At 44.9% G+C, this 19202-nt stretch overlaps 1 protein-coding gene across 1 annotated transcript in view; it reads right to left on the minus strand.

Annotated features, from left to right (window-relative positions):
* The window catches only part of LOC126175949 (rRNA N6-adenosine-methyltransferase ZCCHC4), an 85383-nt gene that overhangs the window by 55552 nt on the left and 10629 nt on the right, over positions 1–19202 (minus strand). The window contains exon 3 of the mRNA XM_049923027.1: positions 9609–9937. Within this exon, the coding sequence (XP_049778984.1) occupies positions 9609–9937 (329 nt within the window). The remainder of the gene's footprint in view (positions 1–9608; positions 9938–19202) is intronic.

The raw sequence follows: 19202 nt of genomic DNA on the forward strand, positions 1-19202 counted from the left end.
TGCGTGCAAATGTCAAGAAACTTACTGCAAGAGATTGACCCACAGTAGTTTCCTAGTGAATGAACACAGGCCGCTGCCTGCAGCTAAGGTGGTGAAGGGTTCACACCCATTGGGAACGTGGGAGATAGCATGAAGTAAAACTGCTGGAGTAGGAACTGAAAGCAAACTTCATGAGGTAACAGAGAAGAGGGAATGCCCCATACTGACAGTCAAGGGAGTCATCAAAAAAAGGAGGCGTAGGATGGGTGGCTAGGCATGGCACACAAACAGCATGCATATCTGTTGAGAGAACATCATGCCAGTATGACTGTGGCAGTTTGGCAGCTTCTGCAAAGAGATTTTCAACCAGGCTAGTGTAAAAGGCACCAATGACCAAATGGATTTCACAATGGTGGATTGTATTAAGATGACATAAGATGGGCGGACATGCAGATGAATAAACAAAACACCCATAGTCTAAGTTTTGAATGGACAAGGTATCAGTACAAATGAAGGAGAGTGGTCCAACCCGCTCCCCAAAAAGCACAACTTAGAACACCTAGGACACTGGGAGACTGGATACAGTGTGTGGCCAGGTAAGACACATAGGAGGACCAAGAAAGTTTTCCATCAAGCATGAGTGTCGGCAATTTCATAGTTTCAGTGAAAAGAACAGCAGCAGGACCAAGATGTAAAGAAGGTGGAAGAAACCGATTGCGCTGCCAGAAATTCATTCAAACTGTTTTGTCAGTAGAAAAGTGAAAGGCCTTGTTGATACTCCACTAGTAAAGATGATCAAGACATCGCTGAAGATGCTGCTCAAGGAGACAAGTCCATCAAGAACTGCAATAGATCACAAAGTCATCCATGAAAAGGGAGCTGCAGGTGCCAGGTGAGGAAACAGGCCATAACAGGGTTAACGGCTATAGCAAAGAGGATGACGCTCAGGACGGAATCTTGAAGTACCCCGTTCCCCTGGAAGAAGGTGTTCAACAAAGCCGAACCCACTCACACCTCAAAATCCCAGTCCTTTAAAAATTCCTGGAGGAAACAGGACAGGTGGCCTTGGAAGCCCCACATGTATAGGGTACGGAGGGGCCAGTCTTCCAGCACGTGTTGTACACTTTCTCCAGATAAAATGTCAGTCACAGTCTGGTATTTCTGCAGAAAACCATTCATGAAATGGGTTGACAAAGTAATGAGATGATCAACAGCAGAATGGCATGTGACCCAATCTTTCAAGTTTAACCAGTTTCAGAGTTATGACTTATAGTAATGCTTTGAAGTGTAATGGGCACTTGATTTTAAACTTTTTTAGCACACAACTTTCATACTATAGTCAAATTTAGTGCTAATTATTGTAATGTTATGAGAACTATCTAATGTATTTATTTATACAGGGCTATTACAAATGATTGAAGCGATTTCATAAATTCACTGTAGCTCCATTCATTGACATATGGTCACGACACACTACAGATACATAAAAAAACTCATAAAGTTTTGTTCGGCTGAAGCCGCACTTCAGGTTTCTGCTGCCAGAGCGCTCGAGAGCGCAGTGAGACAAAATGGCGACAGGAGCCGAGAAAGCGTATGTCGTGCTTGAAACGCACTCACATCAGTCAGTCATACCAGTGCAACGACACTTCAGGACGAAGTTCAACAAAGATCCACCAACTGCTAACTCCATTCGGCGATGGTATGCGCAGTTTAAAGCTTCTGGATGCCTCTGTAAGGGGAAATCAACGGGTCGGCCTGCAGTGAGCAAAGAAACGGTTGAACGCGTGTGGGCAAGTTTCATGCATAGCCCGCGCAAGTCGACGAATAAAGCAAGCAGGGAGCTAAACGTACCATAGCCGATGGTTTGGAAAATCTTACGGAAAAGGCTAAAGCAGAAGCCTTACCGTTTACAATTGCTACAAGCCCTGACACCCGATGACAAAGTCAAATGCTTTGAATTTTCGGCGCGGTTGCAACAGCTCATGGAAGAGGATGCGTTCAGTGCGAAACTTGTTTTCAGTGATGAAGCAACATTTTTTTCTTAATGGTGAAGTGAACAGACACAATGTGCGAATCTGGGCGGTAGAGAGTCCTCACGCATTCGTGCAGCAAATTCGCAATTCACCAAAAGTTAACGTGTTTTGTGCAATCTCACGGTTTAAAGTTTACGGCCCCTTTTTCTTCTGTGAAAAAAACGTTACAGGACGCGTGTATCTGGACATGCTGGAAAACTGGCTCATGCCACAACTGGAGACCGACAGCACCGACTTCATCTTTCAACTGGATGGTGCTCCACCGCACTTCCATCATGATGTTCGGCATTTCTTAAACAGGAGATTGGAAAACCGATGGATCGGTCGTGGTGGAGATCATGATCAGCAATTCATGTCATGGCCTCCACGCTCTCCCAACTTAACCCCATGCGATTTCTTTCTGTGGGATTATGTGAAAGATTCAGTGTTTAAACCTCCTCTACCAAGAAACGTGCCAGAACTGCGAGCTCGCATCAACGTTGCTTTCGAACTCATTGATGGGGACATGCTGCGCCGAGTGTGGGAGGAACTTGATTATCGGCTTGATGTCTGCTGAATCACTAAAGGGGCACATATCGAACATTTGTGAATGCCTAAAAAAACTTTTTGAGCTTTTGTATGTGTGTGCAAAGCATTGTGAAAATATCTCAAATAATAAAGTTATTGTAGAGCTGTGAAATCACTTCAATCATTTGTAATAACCCTGTAATGTAATGACTATCATTTGCCATTAGTGTTAAACATTTTTTGTCTTAGACTTCAGTCAGAAGAAAAAGTAAGTGTACTAAAGTAGGGTATTTTGTCTGAGTTTTTCATGTACTGTGGTGGAGGAGAACCACCTCCAAGGGAACTGACAGCAGTGCATTTGCTTGCTAACTGCCACGTGGACCTGTTGAAGGCATGGGCAACTTGGTGAGAAAGTGTGAAAAAGCTCATTAGAAGTGTGAAAGTGCTTGTGGAAAATATTAATACAAGTGAAATTTTCTGTCTATTGCAACCCATGAGGATTTATTGTTTGAAGCAAGACAGGACTTGTATCAAATGATATGTAGCTTTAAATGTAATCTTCGCTTACCCAAAAAGGACATCACTTATGATGAAGAAGCCTAATTTTTGTTAACAGTATAACTTGTGGATATTTTATGTAAATATACAATACACTGCATGTAATTATTTTGTACGTGGATTTTCATATGGTCATTTCACATAAGTATAAATTTGAAAAAAAAAAAAACATATGTACTGTAGTTTTGATAAGATTTCTTATGTAGTATTTTTTGTGTGTAGATTTTAAACCCAATTTCTAGTGTCACTTGTGGTGATGAATTTGCCCAGTTAGCCATTTGCAATATCTATCTGGTAAATCAAATGAGGGGGTGATGTGACGAAGCAAGCTGGGATATTTTTACTTCCCCTCTTGTTTTACCATCTGCCTCCTTAAATTCATTCTTTTTACTTTTAACTATTTACCATTAACATACGTGAATATAATCTCAATTTTCATAAAAGAGAAAGGTTGGGCCTCAGTTTTACAGAATATAACACCAGATCTAATTTTGTGCTTAGTTTTATGTATGTAATTGATTTTCTAATTTATTTTAAGTACTCCTGGCTAGTATCTTTTGTTATAGGGTGACACCATTAATTGTTTTGTAACTTAAATTCTATTGTTGACGTATAAACAAATAAAAATTCTGTACTAATTACAAACATTTGGAAGACGAAATACTAGTAATCTTAAAGTATCTATTTGGCTATATTCAAAAACATGTAAGCAACGCCAGCCATTAATTAATGCCAAAGTAATTAACAGTTTTGTCAAAAGTATCATTTGTGTAACTATATATGTTAATTTCATGACTTAAACAAATAATTTGGCCTAACTATTGCAGTAGAAGAAACTGTTAAAAAGACGCAATTTTTTGATGTATTCAGTTAACTGACTGAAATAAGTTTCAATTGTAATTTCTGTAAATTTAACTTCGAAAAATGTGTAGCTTCAGTACTTATTATTGTGATGATATACAAGGGCCTGATTTTTGGTCACAAGACAGTCAGTCCACGGCCGAGTTTCAGACGAGAAACCTGTGTTGGTTAGAACAACAACAATGCTTCAACTTAACTGTGGAATAAGTGTTAAACAATTAGGCCGTGTGTAAAAACAATGACAGTATCTGCTCCATATGTATCTTTCTACTCTTCAAGAACTGCGAACTTTGTGGTTAGGTTTATACTGCTCATCACTGGACACACATGACTGTGTAACATTGGGGATTGTGAAAAGTGAAAGTAAAAGACTGTGAAACGCAAATGTGCATCTGTCGGCTACATCATTTACAGTAGACAGTACTGCATGTCCACCCCCTATTTCTTCAGCCAGTACGTCGACACCGAGGACATCAAACGAAGAGATAAACAGAGCAGGTGAACCGCTACAGGTACACCGAAATCCACATTGTGCAGCAGTTAGTGGATTTGAGACTCAAGACACCATACCGACCAACCATGAATTATAGATACATCACCTTGGAAACACAGCTGGTGAGATAAATGGGGTGGTAGCTACAAGGAAGCTGTTTGTCCATAATGGGCTTAGGTATGGGTATGACAGTGGCTTCACGCCAGTGTCTGGGAAACGTACCATCTGCCCAAATGCAACTGTACATATGAAGGAGAAAGTGCTTGCCTGGAAGAGAAAAGTGCTGCAACATCTGAAATATCAACATCGTCAGGCCCTGGAGCGGAGGATCAGGATGAATTGAGAGCATAAACTAGCTCCCTCATAGTAAAAGCGATATTGTAGCACTCACGATTCTGGGAGGATAAAGTTATCATCCGAGCCTCCTCCATTTGTTTACAAGGAAGAAAGGAAGGGTGACAGTGGATGGAGCTCAAAATCTCCGCAAAATAACAGCCCAAGGTGCTGGAGATATCTAGAGGGTCCACAATGATGTCACCTGCTACGGTCAGGATGGAAACTGGGGGACAGACCTTGGTCGCAACACGTTGACAGAGGTTTCCCCACACCACGGAAGTGAATGAAATCCAGCTAGCTTTTTTCCTATCGAAAAGAATGTGACGATGCTACGCACGCAACAGTTTATGTCGAACACGGTGTGCCATCGTAGGATGCAGTTACAAATGCAGAGAACACATCTCCACCCGTGAATTGTGTCGCAGCATGCCTCAGTCCACCAGGGAACCAGGACATTGTGCAATAAAGATGAAGAATGAGGTATGGAACGTTCTGCGGCAGTAAAAACGACTTTCATGAGGTACTCTACCTGGTCATCACAACTGGAGAAATGTTTGTCAAAGGTTGCCAGGGAGGAATAAAGCCTCCAATTGGCCTAAGAAAGCTGCCAATTGGGTTTACACATAAGTAGGGTAGGAGTCAGAAAATGAGAGCACACAGGAAGTGGTCGCTTGAGTACGTGTCAGAGAGAATGAACCACTCGAGACAAGGAGGGAGCTGGGCAGTTTGGAACGAGAGGTCCTAATTGGAATAGGTGTGTGTGGAGTCTGAAAGTAACATGGGTGTTCCAGTGAGGTTGAGTTGATTGAGAGGGTCAGCCAAGAGGGGATATCTCAGACAGGTTCACAGGTTCTGGAAGATCCCCAAAGGGGATGGTGTGCATTTAAGTCACCAAACAGGAGAAAGGGGTGAGGGAGTTGATCAATAAGTTGGAGGAAGTCTGCCCAGTTAACACCAAATGACGGAGGAATGCAGGCATTGCAAAGAGAAAAGCTGACGTGAGGAAGGCTAACGCAGACTTCATCAGCTTGCAGCCGAGTGTTCAGAAACATTTATAGCAACACATCAGGTTTGGAATGTACAGTCGGACTGTGATGACTTCACAACCTGCTTTGATCTTCAATGGAAGCACTACTTGATCAAACTTGAGAAAGAGTGTGTGTAGGCATTAATGTTGCATCAACTTTTTTCATTAGCCCATGGGCAGTGACACCCTGATCAGAGAGGTAAGTCTGGATTTCTCCCTCAGTCAGACCATCAAGTAGCCTAGTGTAAATAACACCATGCAAAGAATTCAGCATTTGATGAGCCTCAACACAAACAGTGTAGCTGTGGAGGACTGAAGTTGCCAGCAGTTGTTGGGCTTGAAAATCACAATTGGTCTCCAAAACCAAAGTTCCATTATGTAAACCAGAGCAGGATTTCACAAGGCATGCAACTGCATTCAACACCTTTCTGAGTAATAAATGGATTAATAGTAGCAAAGGATTGACCTCCTTCAGTACGTGATACCACGAGGAATCGAAGTGCAGCTGGGTGATTCTTTGAATCTTTAGCCTCATTTTATTTATGTTTAGTAGATGTAGACTGAGATGGTGATTACCTTATTGCAAGAAAATCTCCACAATTGCCAGAGTCTCCAATGGTGTGCTCCTTCCAACTGCCCCCCCCCCCCCCCCCCCCCACAGCCCGAGAGGGGCTCACCCACCTTAGGCGACTGTTCACACATCAGGTCACACCTCCCGAACTCCTGATAAAGGGACATTGGCAGTTTGGCAAGGTAACAACTCAGGCAATCACCCATCCCTGAGCCAGGACTGTACCAGAGGGTACTTACTAACCTTACCTGTTGAGCCAGGACTGGGAATTATGCGTTGCCCAGTCACCTGTTACATGTCAAACTCATGGGCCACCCTTCAGGAGTGCACACGATGGAAGGAGAAATGAAGCGGAAACTCAAATGCCGAAATGGAGGAAGGATAGGAGACGGAGAATGAGGAAAGAAAAAAAAAGCCAGCTGAGGGACTGTTCTGATATTGGGCTATTAAAACTTCAGAATTCATTCCCAAAAACATCCCAGAATAGCTGGAGGATAGAGAAGCAGCACAGATAGGGAAAGGGTGCTGTAAGGCTGCGGCCCCATAAGGCTGCGGCCCCATAAGGCTGCGGCCCCATGGTAGCCAAGCACACACTCACTAAAGAGTTGTGAACACCTTGGGGGGAGATCAGTGGTGTGTAGGTTTTCTGACTACATCATCACTCAGGGATCCGTCCATTCTTCCTTTTATTAACACCAGAAAAGATAGTTGGTCCTTTTTCTGGCAGCCCATTGTGAATTTGATATTATGATGAGTAGAGTTTAAACATTCCAGTAACTCTTGAAACTGGTCCACTCCTTATGGTCATACTACAAACGTGTTGTCCATGTACTGATAGAAACACGTTGGTTTCAACTTGACGGAGTCTAGGGCCTTTACTTCAAAGTTTTCCATATGTAGGTTCATCTTGACAGGCAATAACGAACTACCCATCGCTGCACCATCTGGTTTTTCACAATACTTTCCAACAAACAGGAAATAAGTTAATGTCAGAATGTGACTAAAAAGCTGCATGAAACAATCTTAAAACTTTTCTGCACTTATTTCCAATGAGGCCACATTGAAAGTGACGATAATATTCATATCCTGGAGCGGCAATTGGCTGAAGTGGAGTACAAAGTTGACAGAGTTACAGATATGGTATTCATATTTCACAACAAATTCTTCCTCTTGATTAAATGACTCTTGTCAATGAGTCAGGCTTGCCACCTAACATCATTAAGGGTCTAAGACACGAGCAACAGTGCCACCACAACTAAGTGGCCTTCCTAAGGTACACAAGGAAGAAATTCCTCTAAGACAAAAAGTTAGTAATACTGGTGCACCTACATACCAGCTCTCAAAATATCTGCAACACATTCTCAGCGAATCTGTGGAAAAGTGTGAAACCACATGCATAGTCCATTGCTGCCTGTCATGGTTAATATATGCATGGAACACTTTGAAGCATAGGCACTACACTCCACCAAGTTGAAACCAACATGTTTCTATTGGTATGCAGACAACACATTTGTAGTATGGCAACATGGAGCAGAAAAGCTTCAGAGTTCCTGCAACATTTAAACTCTATCCATCATAATATAAATTTCACAACGGAACTTGATAAAGATGAAAAACTACCTTTCCTCAGTATTAATAAAGAGAAGAATTGATGGATCTCTATGTCACAACGTACATAGAAATCACACATACACTGATCTCTATCTCCATGCCTCGAGCTGTCACGATCAGGCACAAAAAATATTTCATGCAATAGACTCTGGTCCATTGAGTTCAAACACTTTCAGACAATGATAGCCTCGTGAAAGAAATACACCACCTATGAATAGTGTTCTGAAGGAATGGTTACTCAGAACATTAAATTGAACTGACGATGCAGGGAAAACCAAGAATGCCTGTAGAAGAGGTTGAGACTGAGATCAAGGAAGACAAGCCACATATCGCTTACTACCTTGTGCTGGCCCAATATCTGGAAAGATCTATAGTCTCCTATGGAAATATGGTATCCATTGTATTCCACTCCTTCAACTAAGATAAAAGGTATTCTTTGTAATGTTAAAGATGGTCCAGGTCTCAAAAAGCCATGTGAATATGCCACATCTTACATGGGGAAGACTAGTGCAACAGTCGAGGAGAGAAGAGAAGGAAAAAAAACTCAGTGACGCACCTGACTAAAGCAGTCAACAAATCAGATTTCACCGGGCACCACTTCGTATATAATCACGAAATGAAATACAATGAGACCAGTATTGTAGTGCAAAAGCCAAGTTTTTGGGATAGCATAATTAAGGAGTCTATGAAACAGAAAACATTATAAACACGGATGGGGTTTCAATTCAAATAATGCTTGGGGTCCGGCAGTCAATTTATTAAACTACTGCCAGCCATCACATCCACCAGAGCTGGACAATGCTGAGAAAATTTGAATTTCATGGAATATTCGTGTGAGCTGCAAAAACCAAAAGAACATAAAAAGGCGTAGTGAGCATCAGGAATTGAAGTCGGCTACAAATAGCAGTGCAAGACCAACAATAGTTCACAACCTGACTGGAGTCCAAGGAGCAAGTACACATAACAGCAAAACTCACAGAACCTATAGGAGAAAGCTGTGTTGGTAGTCGAATATTGTGCATGAATGCAAACAACTCAGCAGAACACCCAGAAGCACAGGACCAAAACAGTGTTGCAAAAACCTGAGAGATAGCAAAGGTAGTGGTGTCAACGAATTCATAACAATCCATAAAACTAATGTTGCTGGTACATTTTTATGCAAATATGATTGCATAAACACAGCAATACTAAAATGGTTAACAGTTTAGGTCTCTTATTACAGCTCTTAAGTTTTGCTTTTGCTTCTTCTAAGATTACTACTTCCAATCTGTAAATCACATGGACTGATTCTGAGCATGCTCTTTACACTGTGTGTATGGTGCCATATTGTTGTCTCTAACACAAGTATTTCTTTCCCTCTGCCCCTTTAGATACTAATGAAATGTTTCTGTCATCAGATCTGCGGGCAAACACTCGACTTAACACAGATAATGGAAATTAATGAGAATTATGTAACCGTGTAAAATCATTGTCTCTGTCCATACTCCACATTATCAGTCATTGCTGGTGAATGAATTCAAAACAACACATCTTTAGTGTAAGTAACAACAAATCATTCAAGGACAACACTTACTTCAGCAGAAACCATAAATTACCTTTATGGTGAAGATACAAGTTCTGTTGATGACCCACCTCAGATGGGTGTGTAAAATGGTGAAAGGTTATGTTGGCTGTAACTTCATGCTGACTGTGACCCTGTTCCTCAGAACCAAGTACAAAACATTCACAAGAATGACAGTAATCCACTTTCTTTTTCTTCTTTAGCAATTTAACAACTTTCTGGCGCAAAATATCAATATTGCTTGCAGGTTCCAATTTCTCTCGTTCAGCAGCACAAGATAAAAGATGTGCTGCACTAACTTCAGTCCCATACTGAATGAAATACGGACACAACTTTCTATCTCTGCATGCAGAACAAGCATAGAACTTCCTGTTCTTTTGTGCAAATAGCAGCATTGGACCTGAAAAGGAAACATAAATAGTACTGGTTTCATAGAATAATCCTGAAAATGCTAAGAACATATAAATGTCTACCATCAACTCTTCAATATCAGTTGGAAGTAATACACCTTTCACAACTCACATATGGTACATAACTCTTCCAACTAATTGTATACGATGTTTGGTTTGTGGGGCACTCAACTGCACAGTCATCAGTGCCCATACCAAGTCCCAATTTTTACACAACCCAATTTTTTCACATAGTCCAATCTAGTCACTGTCACAAATGATGAGGACAACACAAACACCCAGCCCCAGGCAGAGAAAATTTCTCAACTCGACAGGGAATCAAACCCGGGACCCCATGATCCAGAGGCAGCAACACTAGCCACTAGACCACAGGCTGTGGAGCAACTAACTGTAGATAAAATGTTAAGTGAACATAACAAACTCAAAGAGAGAAATAATATTGTCATGAAGCGAAAAAAAAAAAGGCAGCTTATAAACAGCTGAGCAATTCACCATTAAATACATCTGCTTTTAAATTTTATTTTGATAATATTTTACAAAACTCCATCACTCAAAATGAGGAAGCACTTAGGATAACGAAGAAGAATCCCCTTGTCAGGTAACTAACCTTAATTGCCATTACTGAGGTTTTAATTTCTTGTAAAGCAGATGTACATATAGGTGCTTAGAACAATTTAAAATAACCAAGATGACTCTGAAATCATTCAGTTTCAGTCAACACACATTTACTGTCACAGAACGCTTTAATGGTCTTCAGAATTCTGATAAGAAGTTACATTATCTGCATTATTAAACCATTATGCCAGAACCAGGTACCAGTTGCAAGTTGCCTATCTAATTGCTTCCAGAGACAGCAAAAATTTGATTTTCAATTCTCTGCATGATTATTGACTGAATTTAAAAACTTACATTTCTGTTATAATCTACTCATTAAGAGGTATAATGTTATGTTAAAAGTTTGACACAATAAGACAAGTATTACTGTTAGACACTGTGAGCTTTTCTTGAAACAGGTCAACTGGTGGAGCCCAAATAGCCATACTGTATTCATCCAGTATTTGTGAATGAGACCATTTCCAACAAATTTACAAATTATTTCAAACTTTAATGAAACTTTTCCTCACTGACACCGCTACAAAATGATGAAAGGGAAGAAGTTCATCACTTACTACATTTTCACTGTTCATGCAGTTTAACTTCAGCATCAGGCATGATGTTTTAATTTACTGTTTCTTTACCAGTAACTCTATTCAGCACTAAACATATCTGCAAAACGGTATCACTGTACAACACATACTCTATGTAATCAAAAGTATCCAGACACCTGGCTGAAAATGACTTGCAAGTTCGTGGCGCCCTCCATCGGTAATGCTGAAATGCAATATGGTGTTGGCCCACCCTTAGCCTTAATGACAGCTTCCGCTCACACAGGCTTACATTCAATCAGGTGCTGGAAGATTTCTTGGGGAATGGCAGCCCATTCTTCAGGAAGTGCTGCACTGAGGAGAGGTATCGATGTCTGTCGGATTTTTTTTTTTTTTTTTGTGGTTTTAGGGCGCACAACTTCAATGGTCATTAGCGCCCTGACTACTCTAAGAATGCACCGCAAGGCACAAGTTGACAACAACAACTAAAAGGGAAAACACGATAAAAGACAGACTGACAGGCATAGGATTAAAAAACAGCATCATCAAATGTCCTTAGAGAGGTCTGTCAAATTGATAAAACGAAGAACACGAGCAGCTGCTCGTGGGTCATCCGCTAAAATGGCATCGAAAGTACTTGGCAGGTTAAGATCTAGGCGCAGTGTGTTAAAATCTGGACAGGACATTAAAATGTGTCGAACCGTCAGCAAGTGCCCACATGGGCAGAACGGCGCCGGCGCAGCCGTCAGCAGATGGCGATGGCTGAAACGGCAGTGTCCAATTCTTAACCGGGCCAAAACTACCTCCTCCCGCCGAGAAGGGCGTGAGGAAGACGTCCAAGCCACGGGAAGAGGTTTTATGGCCCGAAGCTTGTTGTCTGTAAGTGCAGCCCAATTGGCATGCCACAGCGATAAAATGCGCCGACAAATGACCCTGCTAAAATCGGACGAAGGGACACAACAAGAAGCTGTCCGAGGCTGGAGGACCGCAGCCTTGGCCGCGGCATCTGCAGCTTCGTTCCCAGGGATACCGACATGGCCAGGAACCCACATAAAGCTAACCGGAGAACCGACGTCCACCAGCTGCTGAAGAGAGCGTTGGATCCGGTGTACGAAAGGGTGAACCGGGTACGGATCACTGAGGCTCTGGATGGCGCTCAGGGAGTCGGAGCAGATGACATAAGCAGAATGTCGGTGACGGCAGATGTAAAGAACAGCCTGGTAGAGGGCAAAGAGCTCAGCTGTGAAGACCGAACAATGGCCATGGAGCCGGTATTTGAAACTTTGTGCCCCGACAATAAAGGAACACCCGACCCCGTCATTGGTCTTAGAGCCATCTGTATAAATGAAAGTCATGTTGATGAACTTCGAACGAAGTTCCAAAAAACAGGAGTGGTAGACCGAACCGGGGGTAACCTCTTTTGGGAGCGAGCTGAGGTCAAGGTGAACGCGGACCTGAGCCTGGAGCCAAGGTGGCGTGTGGCTCTCGCCCACTCGAAAGGTTGCAGGGAGTGAAAAATTAAGGTGTTGAAGGAGGCGACGAAAGCGAACTCCAGGGGGTTGCAGGGCAGACATATACAACCCGTATTGACGGTCAAGAGAGTCGTCAAAAAAGGAACGATAAGACGGATGGTCGGGCATTGACAGTAACCGACAGGCATACCGACAAAGCAGTATATCGCGCCGGTAGGTGAGTGGCAATTCGCCAGCGTCAGCATGAAGACTCTCTACGGGACTAGTATAAAGTGCTCCGATCGCAAGTCGTAAACCCCGATGTTGTATGGAGTTGAGGCGGCGTAAGATGGATGGCCGTGCAGAGGAGTATACGAAGCTCCCATAATCCAGCTTGGAGCGGACGATCGACCGATATAGACGAAGTAGGACGGTTCGATCCGCTCCCCACGACATACCACTGAGAACACGGAGGACATTTAAAGAACGGGTACAACGGGCGCCCAAATATGACACATGTGACCAGCTAAGTTTCCTGTCAAATGTAAGGCCTAAAAATTTGATTGTCTCCACGATTGGGAGAGCAACGGGACCGAGTCGTAAGGACGGTGGGAGAAACTCTTTGTAGCGCCAGAAATTAATACAGACCGTCTTCTCGGCAGAAAAACGGAAGCCATTGGCGACACTCCAGGAGTAAAGACGGTCAAGAGAACGCTGAAGACAGTGCTCCAGGACACCTGTACACTGCGCGCTGCAATAGATGGTAAAATCGTCCACGAAAAGGGAGCCTGATACATCAGCTGGGAGGCAATCCATTATTGGATTGATCGCGATGGCGAAGAGAGCGACGCTCAAAACTGAGCCCTAAGGCACCCCATTCTCCTGGCGAAAGGTGTCGGACAGGACAGAACCCACACGTACCCTGAACTGTCGATCCATTAAAAAGGAACGAATAAAAAGAGGGAGGCGACCGCGAAGGCCCCATGTATGCATGGTGCGGAGAATGCCCGCCCTCCAACAGGTGTCGTAAGCCTTTTCCAAATCAAAGAACACAGCCGCGGTCGGGCGCTTCCGCAAGAAGTTATTCATAATGAAGGTCGACAAGGTAACCAGATGGTCAACAGCAGAGTGGCGCCTACGAAATCCACATTGTACATTGGTAAGTAGGCGTCGAGACTCGAGCAGCCAAACCAATCGAGAGTTAACCATTCGCTCCATCACTTTACAGACACAGCTGGTAAGCGAGATAGGTCGATAACTGGAAGGCAAGTGCTTGTCCTTCCCCGGCTTAGGAATCGGGACAACAATAGACTCGCGCCAGCATGCGGGAACATGTCCCTCAATCCAGATGCGATTGTATGTACGAAGAAGAAAACCTTTACCCGCAGGAGAAAGGTTCTTCAGCATCTGAATATGAATAGAATCAGGCCCTGGAGCGGAGGACCGTGATCGGCCAAGGGCGTTTTCGAGTTCCCGCATGGGGAATGGGGCATTATAACTTTCACAATTCGAGGAGCGGAAGTTAGGTGGCCTAGCCTCCTCTGCCTGTTTGCGGGGGAGGAAGGCAGGGTGGTAATGAGCGGAGCTCGAAACCTCTGCGAAAAAGCGGCCGAAGGCATTGGAGACAGCCTCAGGGGCCACAAGGACGTCATTCGTGACCTTCAAGCCAGAAACTGGTGAGTGGACCTTAGTGCCAGATAGCCGGTGCAGGCTACCCCAGACAACAGAAGAAGGAGTAAAACTGTTGAAGGTGCTTGTGAAAGCAGCCCAGCTGGCTTTCTTGCTTTCTTTGATAATACGACGACACTGAGCACGTAATCGTTTATAATTGATACAATTCGCCACTGTAGGGTGGCGTTTAAATGTGCGTAAAGCACGTCGACGAGCACATAAAGCGTCTCTACATGCTGCGGTCCACCAGGGGACCGGTACGCGACGTGGAGAAGAAGTAGGGTGAGGAATGGAATATTCAGCAGCAGCAAGAATGACTTCCGTGAGGTGTGTGACCTGACGATCGCAGCTTGTGAAGGTTTGATCCTGAAAGGTCGCCCTGGAAGAGAAGAGCCCCCAGTCTGCCTTGGAGATGGTCCAACTAGAGGAGCACGGAGAGGGAGTATGCTGCAGGAGATGGATAACACACGGGAAAAGGTCGCTCGAATACGTATCAGAAAGTGCATACCACTCAAACCGGCGTGCAAGTTGGGGAGTACATATAGAGAGGTCTAAATGGGAATAGGTGTGAGATGTGTCCGAAAGAAAAGTAGGGGCGCCAGTATTGAGGCAGACAAGATTGAGCTGGTTGAAAAGGTCTGCTAACAGGGAGCCCCTCGGGCAGGATGCTGGAGAGCCCCAAAGGGGATGGTGGGCATTGAAGTCTCCAGTTAACAAAAATGGTGCAGGTAGCTGAGCAATAAGTAGCATCATGTCTGCCCTGGTAACGGCAGATGACGATGGAGTGTAAACGGTACAAAAGGAAAACGTAAAAGTGGGGAGAGTAATGCGGATGGCAACTGCCTGCAGGCCGGTGTGCAACGTGATGGGATCGTAGTAAATATCATCCCGGACCAGCAACATAACCCCTCCGTGAGCTGGGATACCTACCACAGGGGGTAGGTCAAAACGCACAGAGGTGTAGTGTGCCAAGGCAATTTGATCGCATGGGCGTAGCTTCGTTTCCTGGAGGGCTACGACGAGCGGACGGTGCAAGCGGAGCAGCAACTTCAAGTCCTCTCGGTTGGAGCAAATGCTGCGAATATTCCAGTGAATAAGTGCCATCGTAAGAAAAGGAAGATGAAAAGAGGGGTCACCTCGAAGGCCGCTGAGGGCCTGGCTTCGAGCGAGCACTGCCGCCGCTATCAGTAGGCGGACAGTCATCGTCCATCGGGTCTATAGGTTCATCGGCCATCTCGGGAGGATGGCCGGGAGGGGGAGCTTCCTCTGCCGGTGAACGGTCAGATGTACGGCTACCAGCGGTGCGGCCAGGCGAAACGGATGACGGCCTGGGGCGGCAACCGCTGGGTGGCGCAGGAGAAGAAATGCGCCGTGGCGGAGAAGGAGAACTGTGCTTCCTATGAGCCTTTTTGGAAGGACGTTTGGTGGAAGTACCGGTCGAAGGCTGGGAGGTCGAGGTACGTATGAAGTCTGCACGGGATGGTTCCTTCTTGAAGGCCCGTGCATCTGACTTTGGGGTCTTCGTCTTAGCAGAAGCTGATGAAGGGGCTGGTGTCTGTGGGGTGATGGGAGGAAGAGGAGACGTCGACCGCGCGATCTTAGCACTGGCCGAACGGACGACCTTGGTGCTGAAGGTCAGATCGCATGTCTGGGTTTCTACCTCCCTGGTAGTCCGAGGAGAGGCGAGGACAGTACTGTATTTCCCCGCTGGGAGCAGCGTGGGCTTCCTACTAGCCAATAGCTTGCGAGCAGCCGAGGTGGACACTTTCTCTTTGACCCGAATTTCTTGGATACAGCGTTCTTCCTTATAGACAGGACAGTCGCGGGAGGATGCGGCATGGTCACCCTGACAGTTCACACAACGAGGAGACGGAGGTGGACAGTCACCCTCATGGGCATCCCTGCCACAAGTGACACATTTAGCCGCATTGGAACAAGACTGTCGAGTGTGATTGAAACGCTGACACTGGTAGCAGCGCGTAGGTGTCGGGACATAGGGGCGAACAGAAATAACCTCGTAGCCCGCCTTGATGCGCAATGGCAGCTTAACACTATCGAAGGTCAAGAAAAGTGTCCGGGTCGGTACAAGGTCATTGTTGACCTTTTTCATGACCCTATGGACAGCCGTCACGCCCTGCTCAGCGAGGAAAGATTGAATCTCCTCGTCAGTCAATCCGTTGAGGGAGCTAGTATAGACTACACCACGAGACGAATTCAAAGTTCGGTGGGCCTCCACCCGGACAGGGAACGTGTACAGGAGTGTGGCCCAAAGCAGTTTTTGTGCCTGAAAGGCACTCTCAGTTTCTAGTAATAAGGTACCGTTACGCAATCTGGTACAAGATTTGACAGATCCGGCTATGGCATCTACGCCCTTCTGGATAACGAAAGGGTTGACAGAGGAAAAATCCTTTCCGTCCTCAGATCGAGAAACGACGAGGAACTGTGGGGCAGGCGGTAGAACTTTTGTCACTGATGGCTGGTCACGTTTCCGTTTTTGGGCAGAAGTCGAGAGAGATGGAGTAGAATCCATTGCGGAGGAATCCCCCATGATTGCCAGCGTCTCCAATGGCGCGATCCTTCCTTGTGGGGACCCTCTCAGAGGGCACTCCCGCCTTAGGTGAATGTTTACACCTCAGGTCACACCTCCCGAGAAACAGACGGAGGGACCAATCGGCATGGTCAGAAGGTATCAGCTCAGGCAATCACCCCTCCCCGGGCCTGGCCTTTACCAGGGGGTACGCGCGTGCCTTACATGTCTACCCAGGGCGGGGAATTACACATTACCCCGTCACCGGCTACGCGTGCGAACGCGTGGGTCGGCCTTCAGGCACGCACAGGGAGGAAGGAAGAAGAGGAAAAAGAAGAGAGAGAGGGAGAAAGAGGACAGTCTGTCTCAAACGCCGAGGCGGAGACCAGAGAAGGCAAGGAGAAGAAGGCAATGAGAAGGCAAGGAAAAGAAGGCAATGAGAAGTCAAGAAAAAGAAGGCAATGATAAGTCAAGGAAAAGAAGGCAATGAGAAGGCTAGGAGAAGAAGGCAATGAGAAGGCAAGGAGAAGAAGGCAATGAGAAGGCAAGGAGAAGTCAAGGGAAAGAGTAAGGAAGACAGTGAGGTGGAGAAGAGCAAAGAAAGGAACCAACAAAAGGAAGGAATAAACGAGAAGTGAAAAACCAAAAAGACCACAATTATAGGTCGTGGAACCGTCCGTCTCCGGACGTAGGCGCTAACTACCCCCGTGAGGGGGATGGACTCCTTTAAGTCGCCTCTTACGACAGGCAGGAATACCTCGGGCCTATTCTAATCCCCGGACCCGCTGGGGGCTGTCTGTCGGTGAAGCCTGGGATGTAGTTGTCATTCCAAAACATCCCGAAGGTGTTCTATAGGATTCAGTCAGGACTCTGTGCAGGCCCATCCAATACAGGGATAACCACTCCGCCACATGCTGTTCATTAGGAACAGGTGCTCGATCATGTTGAAAGATGCAATCGCCATCTCCAAATTGCTCTTCAACAGTGGGAAGCAAGAAGGTGCTTAAAAAATCAATGTAGGCCTGTGCTGTCATAGTGCCATGCAAAACAACAAGGGGTGTAAGCCCCCTCCATGAAAAACACAACCACACCATAGCATCACTGCCTCCAAATTTTGCTGTTGGCACTACACATGCTGGCAGATGACGTTCACCGGGCATTTGCCATACCCAAGCCCTGCCATCGGATCACCACATTGGGTACCGTGATTCATCAATCTGCACAATGTTTTTCCAGTATTCAATCATCCAATGTTTATGCTCCTTACACCAAGCAAGGTGTCATTTGGCATTTACCGGTGAGATGTGTGGCTTACTAGCAGCCACTTGACTGTGAAATCCAACCTAACTGTCATAGTACTTGCTGTGCATCCTGAAGCAGTTTGGAATTCCTGTGTGATCATCTGGATAGAGGTCTGCCTATTACACATTATGACCCTCTTCAATTGCTGGCAGTCTCTGTCAGTCAACAGAGGATGTCAGCCTGTACGCTTTTGTGCTGTATGTGTCCCTTCACATTTCCACTTCACTATCACATCAGAAACAGTGGACCTAAGGATGTTTAGAAGTGTGGAAATCTCACACATAGACGTATGACACAAGCGACACCCAATCACCTGACCACATTCGAAGTCAATGAGTTCCGCAGAGTGCCCCATTCTGCTCTCTCATGATGTTTAATGACTACTGAGGTTGCTGATATGGAGTACCTGGTGGTAGGTGGCAGCACAATGCACCTAATATGAAAAACATATGTTTTTGGGGGTGTCTGGATAATTTTGATCACATAGTGTAGTTTAGGAGATATGACATCAAAAATGCCGAGATGTGCGAAAAACTACCTTTTGCTTAAAGTGGAGGCAAATTACCCAAGCTATGTTCATCCACTGTTTCATAATGAGAGCATTTAGCGATCACCACATGGAACGGAAGTCATGGAATGCGAAACTACTTTATAGAATGTCACATATTGCTGGCTAAACAGAGACGCTAAGGATCAATTACCCACAGTGTGGCTCAGTGCTGACTGACTCTTGGTGCCTATTTAAAGACCTGAGTAAGAAAGTTTTCACAAAATATTGAACTACAGATCAGTTATGGATTCAATAATAATATAAAAGATAGGAATTTTAAATAACACTATTACACAACTGGCAAATAAGTTACTTCCTTTAACTGTTGCAAGAGAGGCCGAGAAGCACAGCCGCCGTAGTGTAGTGGTTATGATACTAGACTGTTGCATCGAGGGTCGTGAGTTCAAAACTCACCTGAACTGTAAAATTTTAATTTCTATATTCGAGTACATTCTAGAAGTATCCACAAATGTACTGGAATGTTCTATAGCGATATAAATACCGTATGTGTTCTGGCCAGAGGCAGTTCGCTCCATGCTCTTGTATGTGCAAGTGCTTTATTAAGTGGAGTTGGTGTTCATCATTCATCTAATTACACCTTCTTCTACA

This window comes from Schistocerca cancellata, chromosome 3 (genome assembly GCF_023864275.1).
Source record: "Schistocerca cancellata isolate TAMUIC-IGC-003103 chromosome 3, iqSchCanc2.1, whole genome shotgun sequence".
In the NCBI taxonomy this organism is placed as follows: domain Eukaryota; kingdom Metazoa; phylum Arthropoda; class Insecta; order Orthoptera; family Acrididae; genus Schistocerca; species Schistocerca cancellata.